General features: G+C 54.9%; 1 protein-coding gene across 1 annotated transcript in view; it reads right to left on the bottom strand.

The window, feature by feature from the left end:
* The window catches only part of LOC148133993 (uncharacterized), a 47,429-nt gene extending 32,327 nt beyond the window's left edge, over positions 1–15,102 (bottom strand). The window contains exons 1-2 of the mRNA XM_087985715.1: positions 14,997–15,102; positions 1–50 (exon numbers count right to left, since the gene is read on the bottom strand). The exon at positions 1–50 is cut by the window's left edge and continues 7 nt beyond it. Of these exons, the coding sequence (XP_087841841.1) occupies positions 1–50; positions 14,997–15,095 (149 nt within the window). The 5' untranslated portion in view covers positions 15,096–15,102. The remainder of the gene's footprint in view (positions 51–14,996) is intronic.
* Between the last annotated feature and the right edge of the window lie 958 nt (positions 15,103–16,060).

The following is a 16,060-nucleotide window of genomic DNA, read 5'->3' as shown; positions in this document are numbered from 1 at the left end:
ATGGAGGGATCCTTCTCTGCAGCGATGCACATCGCTCCTGACACGATGAACTGCAGAGAAACAGATAACACACAAGGTGTGACCCTCTGATCACACAGGAAGCCTAACCTACACATCCCTGAACACTATGGGACAATTTAGCACGGCCAATCCACCCTAACCTACACATCCCTGAACACTATGGGACAATATAGCACGGCCAATCCACCCTAACCTACACATCCCTGAACACTATGGGACAATATAGCACGGCCAATCCACCCTAACCTACACACCCCTGAACACTATGGGACAATTTAGCACGGCCAAACCCCCCTAACCTACACATCCCTGAACACTATGGGACAATTTCGCACGGCCAATCCACCCTCACCTACACATCCCTGAACACTATGGGACAATTTAGCACGGCCAATCCACCCTAACCTGCACATCCCTGAACACTATGGGACAATTTAGCACGGCCAATCCACCCTAACCTACACATCCCTGAACACTATGGGACAATTTAGCACGGCCAATCCACCATAACCTACTCATCACTGAACACTATGGGACAATTTAGCACGGCCAATCCACCCTAACCTACACATACCTGAACACTACGGTACAATTTAGCACGGCCAATCCACCCTAACCTACACATCCCTGAACACTATGGGACAATTTAGCATGGCCAATCCCCCCTAACCTACACATCCCTGAACACTATGGGACAATTTAGCATGGCCAATCCCCCCTAACCTACACATCCCTGAACACTATGGGACAATTTAGCACGACCAATCCACCCTAACCTGCACATCCCTGAACACTATGGGACAATTTAGCACGGCCAATCCACCCTAACCTGCACATCCCTGAACAATATGGGACAATTTAGCACGGCCAATCCCCCCTAACCTACACATCCCTGAACACTGTGGGACAATTTAGCATGGCCAATCCAACCTAACCTACACATCCCTGAACAGTATGGGACAATTTAGCACGGCCAATCCACCCTAACCTACACTTCCCTGAACACTATGGGACAATTTAGCACGGCCAATCCACCCTAACCTACACATCCCTGAACACTATGGGACAATTTAGCACGGCCAATCCACCCTAACCTACACATCCCTGAACACTATGGGACAATTTAGCACGGCCAATCCACCCTAACCTACACATCCCTGAACACTATGGGACAATTTAGCACGGCCAATCCCCCCTAACCTACACATCCCTGAACACTATGGGACAATTTAGCACGGCCAATCCACCCTAACCTACACATCCCTGAACACTATGGGACAATTTAGCACGGCCAATCCACCCTAACCTACACATCCCTGAACACGATGGGACAATTTAGCACGGCCAATCCCCCCTAACCTACACATCCCTGAACACTATGGGACAATTTAGCACGGCCAATCCACCCTAACCGATATATCCCTGAACACTATGGGACAATTTAGCACGGCCAATCAACCCTAACCTACACATCCCTGAACACTATGGGACAATTTAGCACGGCCAATCCACCCTAACCTACACATACCTGAACACTATGGGACAATTTAGCACGGCCAATCCACCCTAACCTGCACATCCCTGAACGCTATGGGACAATTTAGCACGGCCAATCCACCCTAACCTGCACATCCTTGAACACTATGGGACAATTTAGCACGGCCAATCCTCCCTAACCTACACATCCCTGAACACTGTGGGACAATTTAGCACGGCCAATCCACCCTAACCTACACATCCCTGAACACTATGGGACAATATAGCACGGCCAATCCACCCTAACCTACACATCCCTGAACACTATGGGACAATTTAGCACGGCCAATCCACCCTAACCTGCACATCCCTGAACACTATGGGACAATTTAGCACGGCCAATCCACCCTAACCTACACATCCCTGAATGCTATGGGACAATTTAGCACGACCAATCCACCCTAACCTACACATCCCTGAACACTATGGGACAATTTAGCACGGCCAATCCACCCTAACCTACACATCCCTGAACACTTTGGGACAATTTAGCACGGCCAATCCACCCTGATCTACACATCCCTGAACACTATGGGACAATTTAGCACGACCTATCCACCCTAACCGACACATCCCTGAACACTATGGGACAATTTAGCACGGCCAATCCACCCTAACCTGCACATCCCTGAACACTATGGGACAATTTAGCACGGCCAATCCACCCTAACCTACACATCCCTGACCACTATGGGACAATTTAGCACGGCCAATCCACCCTAACCTGCACATCCCTGAACACTATGGGACAATTTAGCACGACCAATCCACCCTAACCTACACATCCCTGAATACTATGGGACAATTTCGCACGGCCAATCCACCCTAACCTACACATCCCTGAACACTATGGGACAATTTAGCACGGCCAATCCACCCTAACCTGCACATCCCTGAACACTATGGGACAATTTAGCACGACCAATCCACCCTAACCTGCACATCCCTGAACACTATGGGACAATTTAGCACGGCCAACCCACCCTAACCGACACATCCCTGAACACTATGGGACAATTTAGCACGGCCAATCCACCCTAACCTGCACATCCCTGAACACTATGGGACAATTTAGCACGACCAATCCACCCTAACCTCCACATCCCTGAACACTGTGGGACAATTTAGCACGGCCAATCCACCCTAACCTGCACATCCCTGAACACTCTGGGGCAATTTAGCACGGCCAATCCACCCTAACCTGCACATCCCTGAACACTCTGGGGCAATTTAGCACGGCCAATCCCCCCTAACCTGCACATCCCTGAACACTCTGGGGCAATTTAGCACGGCCAATCCCCCCTAACCTACACATCCCTGAACACTGTGGGACAATTTAGCACGGCCAATCCACCCTAACCTACACATCCCTGAACACTATGGGACAATTTAGCACGGCCAATCCACCCTAACCTACACATCCCTGAACACTATGGGACAATTTAGCACGGCCAATCCACTCTAACCTACACATCCCTGAACACTATGAGACAATTTAGCACGGCCAATCCACCCTAACCTACACATCCCTGAACACTATGGGACAATTTAGCACGGCCAATCCACCCTAACCTACACATCCCTGAACACTATGGGACAATTTAGCACGGCCAATCCACCCTAACCTACACATCCCTGAACACTGTGGGGCAATTTAGCACGGCCTATCCACCCTAACCTACACATCCCTGAACACTATGGGTCAATTTATCACCGCCAATCCACCCTAACCTACACATCCTTAAACACTATGGGACAATTTAGCACGGCCAATCCACCCTAACCTGCACATCCCTGAACACTATGGGACAATTTAACGTGGCCAATCCACCCTAACCTACACATCCCTGAACACTATGGGACAATTTAGCACGGCCAATCCACCCTAACCTACACATCCCTGAACACTATGGGACAATTTAGCACGGCCAATCCACCCTAACCTGCACATCCCTGAACACTATGGGACAATTTAGCACGGCCAATCCACCCTAACCTACACATCCCTGAACACTATGGGACAATTTAGCACGGCCAATCCACCCGAACCTACACATCCCTGAACACTATGGGACAATTTAGCACTGCCAATCCACCCTAACCTACACATCCCTGAACACTATGGGACAATTTAGCACGGCCAATCCACCCGAACCTACACTTCCCTGAACACTATGGGACAATTTAGCATGGCCAATCCACCCTAACCTACACATCCCTGAACACTATGGGACAATTTAGCATGGCCAATCCACCCTAACCTACACATCCCTGAACACTATGGGACAATTTAGCACGGCCAATCCCCCCTAACCTACACATCCCTGAGCACTATGGGACAATTTAGCACGGCCAATTCATCCTGACCTGCACATCCCTGAACACTATGGGACAATTTAGCACGGCCAATCCACCCGAACCTACACATCCCTGAACACTATGGGACAATTTAGCACTGCCAATCCACCCTAACCTACACATCCCTGAACACTATGGGACAATTTAGCACGGCCAATCCACCCGAACCTACACTTCCCTGAACACTATGGGACAATTTAGCATGGCCAATCCACCCTAACCTACACATCCCTGAACACTATGGGACAATTTAGCATGGCCAATCCACCCTAACCTACACATCCCTGAACACTATGGGACAATTTAGCACGGCCAATCCCCCCTAACCTACACATCCCTGAGCACTATGGGACAATTTAGCACGGCCAATTCATCCTAACCTGCACATCCCTGAACACTATGGGACAATTTAGCACGGCCAATCCACCCTAACCTGCACATCCCTGAACACTATGGGACAATTTAGCACGGCCAATCCACCCTAACCTGCACATCCCTGAACACTATGGGACAATTTAGCACGGCCAATCCACCCTGACCTGCACATCCCTGAACACTATGGGACAATTTAGCACGGCCAATCCACCCTAACCTACACATCCCTGAACACTATGGGACAATTTAGCACGGCCAATCCACCCTAACCTACACATCCCTGAACACTATGGGACAATTTAGCACGGCCAATCCACCCTGACCTACACATCCCTGAACACTATGGGACAATTTAGCACGGCCAATCCACCCTAACCTACACATCCCTGAACACTATGGGACAATTTAGCACGGCCAATCCACCCTAACCTACACATCCCTGAACACTATGGGACAATTTAGCACGGCCAATCCACCCTAACCTACACATCCCTGAACACTGTGGGACAATTTAGCACGGCCAATCCACCCTAACCTACACATCCCTGAACACTGTGGGACAATTTAGCACGGCCAGTCCCCCCTAACCTACACATCCCTGAACACTATGGGACAATTTAGCACGGCCAATCCACCCTTACCTACACATACCTGAACACTATGGGACAATTTAACGTGGCCAATCCACCCTAACCTACACATCCCTGAACACTATGGGACAATTTAGCACGGCCAATCCACCCTGACCTACACATCCCTGAACACTATGGGACAATTTAGCACGGCCAATCCACCCTGACCTACACATCCCTGAACACTATGGGACAATTTAGCATGGTCAATCCCACCCTAACCTACACATCTTTGGACTGTGGGAGGAAACCGGAGCACCCGGAGGAAATCCACGCAGACCCGGGGAGAATGTGCAAACTCCACACGGACTGTCCCCCCCGAGGGTGGGATCGAACCCAGGTCCCTGGTGCCATGAGGCAGCCGCGCTAACCACTGAGGCACCGGGCCGCTCCACATTATCCTCCAATGAGGTATGTTGCCCTCAGCCAGTGGTTATTCTCAACAATATTAAGGGTTACCTCTCCTCTGTACTTTCTCAGTTTCTAACTGTTTCTGAAATTACGTTTCCTGCTCCCCTCCCCCCCCCCCCCACCCCACCAGAGAGTGCATCCCCTGCAGCTAGAGCAAGGCAACGGCTTCCTGCTTCTTTATTGATTTGTGATCATTCATGGGCCCAGTATTTCCCACCCAGTCCCTAGTTGCCCCCCCCCCACCTTGAGAAGGTGGTGGGGGGTGAGCGTCCATCTTGACCCGCTGCAGTCCATGTGCTGTGGGTAGACCCACAATGCCCCTGAGGGAGGGAATTCCGGGATTCTGACCCTGAAGGGAACGGCGATATGTTTCCGAGTCGGGATGGGGGGTGTCTCGGAGGGGAACTTGCAGGAAGGGGGGTGGTGTTCCCATGTACCTGCTGCCCCCCCTTGTCCTTCTGGGTGGGAGTGGGGGCCGTGGGTTTGGGGGAAAGGTGCTGCCTGAGGGTCTTTGGTGAGTTTCTGCAGTGCCCCTTGTAGATGGCCCACCCTGCTGCTACTGAGCCTCGGTGGGAGGGAGGGAGAGGGACGGAGAGGGAGAGAGGGAGGGAGAGAGGGAGAGGGGGAGGGAGGGAGGGAGTACACATGTGACTGATCGAGTGTGAGTGAGTGTGTCAGACAGTGTGTGTGTGTGAGAGTGTGAGCATGACTGTGAATGGGTGTGAATATGTGCGTATGAATGTGTCAGAGTGTGTGTACCTGGGAGCAGGGGTGTGACTGAGTGGGTGTGAGAGTGTGTCAGAATGGAAGTATGACTGTGAGAGTACGTGTGAGTGAGTGTGGCAAAGTGTGAGTGTGGGAGTGTGAATATGAGTGGGGCTGACAGTACACGTGAGTGTCAGTGTGGGTGTGTGAGAGTGTCTGTGCGAGTGAGTGTGTGTGTGCGTATGTGAGATAGTGTGTGTGTGAGAGTGTGTGTGTGAGTGTGAGAGTGTGTGACTGTAAAAGTAGGAGTGTGTGTGTGAGTGTGCAAAGAGGAAAGTATGTGAGTGTGGGAGGGGGAGAATGTGTGTGTCAGTGAGCAAGGGGAAGAGTGTGTATGTGCGAGGAGGAGAGTTGATGTGTGAGAGTGTGCAAGGGTTTGGGTTTCTGTGAGTGAGCGAGGGGGAGAGTGTGTGTGCGTGTGAATGTGTGAAGGGGAGAGTTTGTGTGAGTGTGCGAGGGGAGAGTGTGCGTGTATGTGTGAGTGTGCGAGGGAGAGAGAGTGTGTGTGTGTGCGAGGGGTTGAGTTTGGGTGAGTATGCGAGGGGGAGAGTGTGAGTGTGTGTGTGTGTGAGGGGGAGAGTTTTGTGAGTGTGTGAGGGGAAGAGTTTGTGTGAGTGTGCGATGGGGAGAGTGTGCATGTGTGTGTGTGTGAGGGGGAGCGTGTGTGAGTGTGAATGTTTTGAGGGGGAGAGTGTGTGCAAGAGGGAGAGTGTGTGTGTGAGTGTGCAAGGAAGAGTGTGAGAGTGTGTGTCCAAGGGGGAGAGTGTATGCGAGGGGAGTGTGAGAGTGTGTGGGAGGGAGTGTATGAGAGTGAGAGTGTGGGGGTGTGTGTGAGTATGAGTGTGAGAGGAGGCATGTGTGAGTGTGTGAGTGGGATTGTGTGAGTGTGAGAGTGTGTGAGGGGGAGAGTGTGTGTGGGGGGAGAGTGTGTGTGTGGGAGTGTGAGAGAGGGAGCGTGTATGAGTGTGATTGTGTGAGTGTAAGTGTGCGAGGGGGAGTGTGTGAGTGTGCGTGAGGGGAGTGTGTGTGAGCAAGTGAGTGTGTGTGTGTGGGGGGAGTGTGTGAGTATGCGAGTGGGAGTGTGTGTTTGAGTGTTTGAGCGGAATGTGTGAATGTGAGTATGCGAGTGCTAACGTGTGTGCGAGGGGATGTGTGAGTGTGTGAGTGGGAGTGTGTGAGTGAGTGTGTGAGTGTGAACTTGTCAGTGAGCGAGCGGGAGAATGTGTGTGTGAGAAGGGGAGAGTGTGTGAGTGTGCGAGGGGAGAGTTTGTGTGTGTGAGTGTGTGAGGGGGAGAGTGTGTGAGTGTGTGAGTGTGTGTGTGAGTGTGCAAAGGGGAAAGTTTGTGTGAGTGTGCATGTGTTTGTGAGTGTGTGAGGGGGAGATTGTGTGTGTGAGTATGTGAGGGGGAGAGTCTGTGTGTGAGTGTGCGAGGGGGAGTGTGTGAGTGTGAGTGTGTGACAGTAACAATGTAGAGGACGTGTGTGAGTGTGCGAGTGGGATTGTGTGAGTGTGAGTGTGCGAGGGGGAGAGTGTGCGCGAGGGGGAGAGGGTATATGTATGAGTGTGTGTGTGAGTGAGCGAGGGGGAGTTTATGAGTGTGTGTGTGTGTGTGAGAGGGGGCGTGTGTGAGTGCTCGAGTGGGATTGTGAGTGTGTGAGTGTCCGAGGGGGTGAGTGCGTGCGAAGCATGAGTGTGTGTGTTTGAGTTTGTGAGTGGAATGTGCGAGTGGGAGTGTGTGAGCGGGAGTGTGTGAGTGAGTGTGTGAGTGTGCGTTTGTCAGTGACTGAGCGGGTGAGTGTGTGTGTGAGAAGGGGAGAGTGTGTGAGTGTGGGAGGGGGAGAGTTTGTGTGTGTGAGTGTGTGAGGGGGAGAGTGTGTGAGTGTGCAAAGAGGAGAGTTTGTGTGAGTGTGCGAGGGGGAGAGTTTGTGTGTGTGAGTGTGTGAGGTGGAGAGTCTGTGTGTGTGAGTGTGCGAGGGGGAATGTGTGAGTGTGCAAGGGGGAGTGTTGTGAGTGTGTGTGTATGTGAGGGGGAGTGTGTGAGTGTGAGTATGTGACAGTGACAGTGTGGGGGGAGTGTGTAAGTGTGAGTGTGTGAGGGGGCGTGTGTGAGGGGGCGTGTGTGAGGGGGCATGTGTGAGTGGGATTGTGTGTGTGTGAGTGAGCGAGGGGGAGTTTGTGAGTGTGTGTGAGTGTGCGAAGGGGAGCCTGTATGAGTGTGAGTGTGTTAGGGAGAGTATGTGAGTGGGAGTGGGAGTGTAAGTGTGCGAGGGGGAGGGTGTGAGTGTGAGCATGTGAGTGTGCAAGTGGGAGTGTGTGAGGGGAAGTGTGTGAGTATGTGAGTGGGAGAGTGGGAGTTTGAGAGTGGGAGTGTGTGAGTGTGAGCGTGAGTGTGCGAGTGGGAGTGCGTGTGTTAGAGTGTGTGAGTGGAATGTGTGCGTGTGAGTGAGCGAGTGTGAGCATGTGAGTATGTGAGTGGGAGTGTGTGAGTGTGCAAGCGGGATTGTGTGAGTGTGAGTGTGCAAAGGGGAGTGTGTGAGGGGGAAAGTGTGAGGCTGACAGTGTGAGTATGTGAGTGTGAGTGTGGGAGTGTGCAAGGAGGAGTGTGTGAGTGTGTGTGTGTGCAAGTGGGAGCATGTAAGTGAGTGTGCAAGAAAGTGAGGGTGAGTGTGTGAGTGTGCAAGGGGGAGTGTGTGTGAGTGTTGAGAGGGTGTGAGTGTGCAAGGGGAGTGTGTGGTTATGCGAGGGGTAGTGTGTGAGTGTGTGTGTGTGTGTGACAGTATGTGTGTTAAAAGTGTGTGTGTGAGTGTGCGTGAGAGTGAGTGTATGAGTGGGAGAGTGGGTGAGTGTGAAAGTTGGAGAGTGTGTGTGTGACTGTGCAAAGGGGAAAGTATATGAGTGTTCGAGGGGGAGAGTTCATGTGTGTGAGTGTGTGCGAAGAGGAGAGTGTCTGTGTGAGTGTGTGAGTGAATGTGTGAGTGGGAGAGTCTGTGTGTGGGAGTGTGTGAGTGGGATTGTGTGAGTGTGTGAGGGGGGAGAGTGTGTGTGAGGGGGAGAGAGTGGGTGTGTGTGAGTGAGCAAGGGGAGTTTGTGAGTGTGTGTGTGTGAGTGTGAGTGTGTGAGGGAGAGTGTGTGAGTTTGTGTGTAAGTGTTTGAATGTAGTGTGTGAGAGGAATGTGTGAATGTGAGTGTGCGAGTGTAAACGTGTGAGTGTGTGAGGGGGAGTGTGTGAGTGTGAATGTGATAGAGTATATGTGTGTGTGAGAGAGTGTGTGTGTGAGTGTGTGTGTAAGAGAGTGTGTGTGAGTGTTTGTGCATGAGAGTGAGTGAATGAGTGTGAGTGTGTGACTGTGTAAGTAGGATAGTGTGTGTGAGTGCGCGAGGGGGAGCGAGTGTGAGTCTAAGCGTGTGAATGTGCGAGCTGGAGTGTGTGAGTGAGTGTGTGTGTGTGTGAGAGAGTATGTGTGCGAAGGGGAGAGTTCATGTGTGTGTGAGTGTTTGAGGGGGAGCGAGTGTGCGTGTGAGTGTCTGAGTGGGAGAGTCTGTGTGTGGGAGTGTGCGAGAGAGAGTGCGTGAGTGTGTGAGAGTGTGAGGTGGAGTGTGAGAGTGTGTGTGTGAGTGTGAGAGCGTGTGTGAGTGTGTGTGTGATGGAGAGTGTGTGAGTGTGAGTGTAAGTATGCAAGTGGGAATGTGTGTTTGAGTGTGTAAGCGGAATGTGTGAATGTGAGTGTGAGTGTGCAAAGGAGAGTGTGTGAGTATGAGACTGTGAGGACATGAGTGTGTGAGGGGGAGTGTGTGAGTGTGAGTGTGCGAGTGGGAGTGTGCGAGTCTGAGCGTGTGAGTGTGTCAGGGGGAGTGTGTGAGTGCGGTGTGAGTGTGCATGTGAGAGAGTATATGTGTGTGTGAGAGTGTGTGTGAGTGTTTGTACATGAGAGTGAGTGTATGAGTGTGAGAGTGTGTGACAGTGTAAGTAGGACAGTGTGTGAGTGTGTAAAGGGGAAAGTATGAGAGTGTGCGAGGGGGAGTGTGTGAGTGTTAGTGTGTGAGGGGGAGTGTGAGTGTGTGTATTTGAGGGGGAGTGTGTGAGTCGGTATGTGTGAGTGTGAGCGTGTGAGTGTGCGAGGGTGTGTGTGTTTGTGTGTGTGCGAGTGGGAATGTGTGAGAGTGTGTGTGAGGAGGAGTGTGAGAGGGAGCGTGTGTGAGTGTGCAAGTGGGAGTGTGTGTGAGTGCGCGAGTCGGTGTGTGTGAGTGTGAGTGTGTGTGTGCGTGTGAGTGTGCGAGGGGGAGTGTGTAAGTCTGATTGTGGAGTGTGCGAGCCAGAAGGTGAGTGTGAGTGTGTGAGTGTGTGAGTGTGAGTCTGTTACTGTGAGTGTGTGAGTGTGAGTGTGTGTGTGCAAGAGGGAGTGTGTGTGTGCGTTTGCGAGGGTTTGTGAATGTGAGTGTGCGAGTGGGAGTGTGTGAGTGTGTAAGTGTGAGTGTATGAGTGTGCGAGGAGGAGAGTGTGCGTGTGTGAATGTGAGAGGGACAGTTTATGTGAGTGTGCGAGGGGGAGAGTGTGTGTGTGGGGGAGAGTTTGTATGAGTGTACAAGGGGACAGAGTGGGTGTGTGTGAGCGTGTGAGGAGGAGAGTCTGTGTGTGTGAGTGTGCGAGGGGGAGTGTGTGAGTGTTAGTGTGTGAGGGGGAGAGCTTTTGTGTGTGTGTTTGCGAGAGGGATCGTGCATGAGTTTGTGTGAGTGAGTGTGTGAGGGGGAGTGTGTGTGAGTGTGCAGGGGCATGTGTGAGAGTGAGTGTGAAAGTGGGAGTGTGTGAGTGTGAAAAGGGAAGCGTGCGTGATGTGAGTGTGTGAGTGCGCGAGGGGGAGATTGTGTGTGTGTGTGTGAGGGGGAGTATGTGAGTATGAGTGTAAGTCAGTGAGGGGGAGTGTATGAGGGGAATGTGTGAGTGTAGGCATGTGAGTGTGCGAGTGGGAGTGTGTGTATGTGAGTGTGTGAGGGGGAGAGTGTGAGTTGGCGAGTGGGAGTGTGTGAGTGTGAGTGTGAGAGTGTGCAAGTGGGAGTGTGTGTGAGTGAGTGAGGGGGAGTTTGTAAGTGTGTGTGTGTGTGTGTGAGTGTGAGAGTGTGCGAGTGGGAGTGTGTGTGTGAGTGAGTGAGGGGGAGTTTGTGAGTGTGAGTCTGTTACTGTGGGAGTGTGTGAGTGTGAGTGGAAGTGTGCAAGTGGGCATGTGTGGATGTGTGTGAGGGGGAGTGTGTGAGTTTGCGAGTGGGAGTGTGTGAGTGTGAGAGTGTGCGAATGGGAGTGTGTCTGAGTGATTGAGAGGGAGTTTGTGAGTGTGTGTGTGAGTGTACGGGGGAGCGTGTGTGAGTGTGTGTGTGAGGGGAGTATGTGAGTGCGAGGGTAAGTGTATGTGTGTGAGTGTAAGTGTGTGAGGGGAGTGTGTGGGCTGGGCTGGGCTGGGTTGGGTTGGGCTGGGTTGGGTTGGATTGGGTTGGGTTGGGCTGGGCTGGGCTGGGCTGGGCTGGGTTGGGTTGGGCTGGGCTGGGTTGGGCTGGGTTGGGTTGGGTTGGGCTGGGCTGGGCTGGGCTGGGCTGGGCTGGGTTGGGCTGGGTTGGGTTGGGCTGGGCTGGGTTGGGTTGGGCTGGGCTGGGCTGGGCTGGGTTGGGTTGTGCTGGGTTGGGCTGGGCTGGGCTGGGTTGGGTTGGGTTGTGCTGGGTTGGGCTGGGCTGGGCTGGGTTGGGTTGTGCTGGGTTGGGTTGTGCTGGGTTGGGCTGGGTTGGGTTGGGTTGGGCAGGGCTGGGTTGGGTTGGGTTGGGTTGGGCTGGGCTGGGCTGGGTTGTGCTGGGTTGGGTTGTGCTGGGTTGGGCTGGGTTGGGTTGGGTTGGGCAGGGCTGGGTTGGGTTGGGTTGGGTTGGGCTGGGCTGGGCTGGGTTGGGTTGGGCTGGGTTGGGTTGGGCTGGGCTGGGTTGGGTTGGGTTGGGCTGGGCTGGGCTGGGTTGGGTTGTGCTGGGTTGGGTTGTGCTGGGTTGGGCTGGGTTGGGTTGGGTTGGGCAGGGCTGGGTTGGGTTGGGTTGGGTTGGGCTGGGCTGGGCTGGGTTGGGTTGTGCTGGGTTGGGTTGTGCTGGGTTGGGCTGGGTTGGGTTGGGCTGGGCTGGGTTGGGTTGGGTTGGGTTGGGCTGGGCTGGGTTGGCCTGGGTTGGGTTGGGTTGTACTGGGTTGGGCTGGGCTGGGTTGGGTTGTGCTGGGTTGGGTTGTACTGGGTTGGGCTTGGTTGGGCTGGGTTGGGCTGGGTTGGGCTGGGCTGGGCTGGGCTGGGCTGGGTTGGGTTGGGTTGGGCTGGGCTGGGTTGGGCTGGGCTGGGCTGGGCTTTGCTGGGCTGGGCTGGGTTGTGCTGGGCTGGGCTGGGTTGGGTTGGGTTTGGCTGGGTTGGGCTGGGTTGAGTTGGGCTGTGCTGGGCTGGGCTGGGTTGGGCTGGGCTGGGTTGGGCTGGGTTGAGTTGGGCTGTGCTGGGCTGGGCTGGGTTGGGTTGAGTTGAAAATGTGTTGCTGGAACAGCGCAGCAGGTCAGGCAGCATCCAGGGAACAGGAGAATCGACGTTTCGGGCATAAGCCCTTCTTCAGGAATGAGGAAAGTTGGTCCAGCAGGCTAAGATAAAAGGGAGGGAGGAGGGACTTGGGGGAGGGGTGTTGGGAATGCGATAGGTAGAAGGAGGTTAGGGTGAGGGTGAAAGGCCGGAGAGGGGGTGGGGGCGGAGAGGTTAGGAAGAAGATTGCAGGTTAGGAAGGCGGTGCTGAATTCGATGGATTTGACTGAGACAGGGTGGGGGGAGGGGAAATGAGGAAACTGGTGAAATCCGAGTTCATCCCTTGTGGTTGGAGGGTTCCTAGGCAGAAGATGAGGTGCTCTTCCTCCAACCGTCATGTTGCTATGGTCAGGGTTGGGTTGGACTGGGCTGGGCTGGGCTGGGCTGGGTTGGGTTAGGCTGGGTTTGGTTGGGTTGGGTTGGGCTGGGTTGGGCTGGGTTGGGTTGGGCTGGGTTGGGTTGGGTTGGGCTGGGTTGGGTTGGGTTGGGCTGGGCTGGCCTGAGTTGGGCTGGGCTGGGTTGAGCTGGGTTGGGTTGGGTTGGGCTGGGTTGGGTTGGGTTGGGTTGGGTTGGGCTGGGCTGGGCTGGGTTGGGTTGGGCTGGGTTGGGTTGGGTTGGGTTGGGCTGGGTTGGGCTGGGTTGGGTTGGGCTGGGCTGGGTTGGGCTGGGTTGGGTTGGGTTGGGTTGGGTTGGGCTGGGCTGGGTTGGGTTGGGCTGGGTTGGGTTAGGTTGGGTTGGGCTGGGCTGGGCTGGGTTGGGTTGGGCTGGGTTGGGTTGGGTTGGGCTGGGTTGGGCTGGGTTGGGTTGGGCTGGGCTGGGTTGGGCTGGGTTGGGTTGGGTTGGGTTGGGTTGGGCTGGGCTGGGCTGGGTTGGGTTGGGCTGGTTGGGTTGGGTTGGGTTGGGCTGGGTTGGGCTGGGTTGGGTTGGGCTGGGCTGGGTTGGGCTGGGTTGGATTGGGTTGGGCAGGGCTGGGTTGGGCTGGGCTGGGATGGGCTGGGTTGGGTTGGGCTGGGTTGGGTTGGGCTGGGTTGGGTTGGGCTGGGTTGGGCTGGGTTGGGTTGGGCTGGGTTGGGTTGGGTTGGGTTGGGCTGGGCTGGCCTGAGTTGGGCTGGGCTGGGTTGAGCTGGGTTGGGTTGGGTTGGGCTGGGTTGGGTTGGGCTGGGTTGGGTTGGGTTGGGTTGGGCTGGGCTGGGCTGGGTTGGGTTGGGCTGGGTTGGGTTGGGTTGGGTTGGGTTGGGCTGGGTTGGGCTGAGTTGGGTTGGGCTGGGCTGGGTTGGGCTGGGTTGGGTTGGGCTGGGTTGGGTTGGGTTGGGTTGGGCTGGGTTGGGCTGGGTTGGGTTGGGCTGGGCTGGGTTGGGCTGGGTTTGGTTGGGCTGGGTTGGGTTGGGTTGGGTTGGGCTGGGTTGGGCTGGGTTGGGTTGGGCTGGGTTGGGTTGGGTTGTGTTGGGCTGGGCTGGCCTGAGTTGGGCTGGGCTGGGTTGAGCTGGGTTGGGTTGGGCTGGGCTGGGCTGGGCTGGGCTGTGTTGTGTTGGGTTGGGCTGGGTTGGGCTGGGTTGGGTTGGGCTGGGTTGTGTTGGGCTGGGTTGGGTTGGGTTGGGTTGGGTTGTGCTGGGCTGGGTTGGGTTGGGTTGGGTTGGGCTGGGTTGGCCTGGGTTGGGCTGGGTTGGGTTGGGCTGGGCTGGGTTGGGCTGGGTTGGGTTGGGTTGGGCTGGGCTGGGTTGGGCTGGGCTGGGATGGGCTGGGTTGGGTTGGGCTGGGTTGAGTTGGGCTGGGTTGGGTTGGGCTGGGTTGGGCTGGGTTGGGTTGGGCTGGGTTGGGTTGGGTTGGGTTGGGCTGGGCTGGCCTGAGTTGGGCTGGGCTGGGTGAGCTGGGTTGGGTTGGGTTGGGCTGGGTTGGGTTGGGCTGGGTTGGGTTGGGTTGGGCTGGGTTGGGTTGGGTTGGGTTGGGCTGGGTTGGGTTGGGTTGGGTTGGGCTGGGTTGGGCTGGGTTGGGTTGGGCTGGGCTGGGTTGGACTGGGTTGGGTTGGTCTGGGTTGGGTTGGGTTGGGTTGGGCTGGGTTGGGCTGGGTTGGGCTGGGCTGGCCTGAGTTGGGCTGGGCTGGGTTGAGCTGGGTTGGGTTGGGCTGGGCTGGGCTGGGCTGGGCTGGGTTGGGTTGGGCTGGGTTGGGCTGGGTTGGGCTGTGTTGGGTTGTGTTGGGTTGGGTTGTGTTGGGTTGTGCTGGGTTGTGCTGGTTTGTGCTGGGTTTGTGCTGGGTTGCATGGGGGGGCGAATGGGTTGATTGTGTCTCTCCGGGAACCGCAGCGAGCCGCTTGCTGGACTCACCATGACCCCGATCACGAAGGGCGCTCCGAGAAGGGTGGACAGGAAGCTGGTAGCGACACAGAGTGGGATTCCCAGCGATATCTGAACCAAGCCATTCATGATCTGTGTGACCTGGACAGGAGCGGAGGGACAGAGGGAGAGAGAGAGGGGAGAGGGAGAGAGGGGGGGGAGTAGAGAGAGGGAGAGCGAGGGGGGGACAGAGAGAGAGAAAAGATATAGAGAGAGAGAGAAAGAGAGAGAGAGAGAGACACAGAGAGAGAGAGAGAGGGGGGGAGTAGAGAAATGGAGAGCGAGGGGGGGACAGAGAGAGAAAGAGATAGAGAGAGCGAGAAAGAGAGAAAGGGAGCGAGAGAAAGAGAGAGAGAGGGAGAGAGAGAGGGAGAAAAGAGAGAGAAAAGCAAGAGAGGGCAGAGGGAGAGAAAGAAACAGAGAGGAATAAAGAGAGAGAAAGAGAGAGAGAGATGGGTGGAGAGAGACAGAGAGAGTAAGAAAGAGGGTGGGAGAGAGAGAGAAAGAGAAAGAGGGAGAGAGAGAGATAGCGAAGGGGAGGTGGGAGAGAGAGAGAAAGAGAGAGTGAGACAGGGGTAGAGAGAGACAAAGAGAGAAATGTAGAGAGAGAGAAAGAGAGAGTGAGAGAGAAAGAAAGGGAGAGGGAGAGATTGAGAGAGAGAAAGTGAGAAAGAGAGAGAGAGAGAGAGAGAGGGAGATGAATAGAGAAATAGAGAGAGAGGGACAGAGAGAAGGAGAGAGAGAGAGAAAGCGTGAGAGAGAGAGGGCGATGGGGGACGAGGGGGGGGGAGAGAGACCGAGAGAGAAAGAGAGGGACAGAGAGAGAGGGAAAGAGAGAGATTGAGAGAAAGAGAAAGAGACACAGAGAGAAAGAGAAAGAGAGAGAGGACAGATTATTGGCAACCCAGTGACAGACCGATGAGTGGGGAGTAATCCCCGAGCCCTGGGGAAGAGGGTCCCACACAGCCGCGGGGTAAGTGAGGACAGTGAGGGAGGGTTGTCCCTCACTGTCCGGGGGGTATCCAGGTATCCCCCTGATCCCCGAAAATTCGCCA

The sequence above is a fragment of the Chiloscyllium plagiosum genome, unplaced genomic scaffold (assembly GCF_037043375.1).
Source record: "Chiloscyllium plagiosum isolate Xiang-an unplaced genomic scaffold, Cpla_swu_hap1 HiC_scaffold_141, whole genome shotgun sequence".
Taxonomy (NCBI): domain Eukaryota; kingdom Metazoa; phylum Chordata; class Chondrichthyes; order Orectolobiformes; family Hemiscylliidae; genus Chiloscyllium; species Chiloscyllium plagiosum.
Note: the sequence above shows the minus strand (reverse complement) of the source record. Positions and strands in the feature narration are given on the sequence as shown.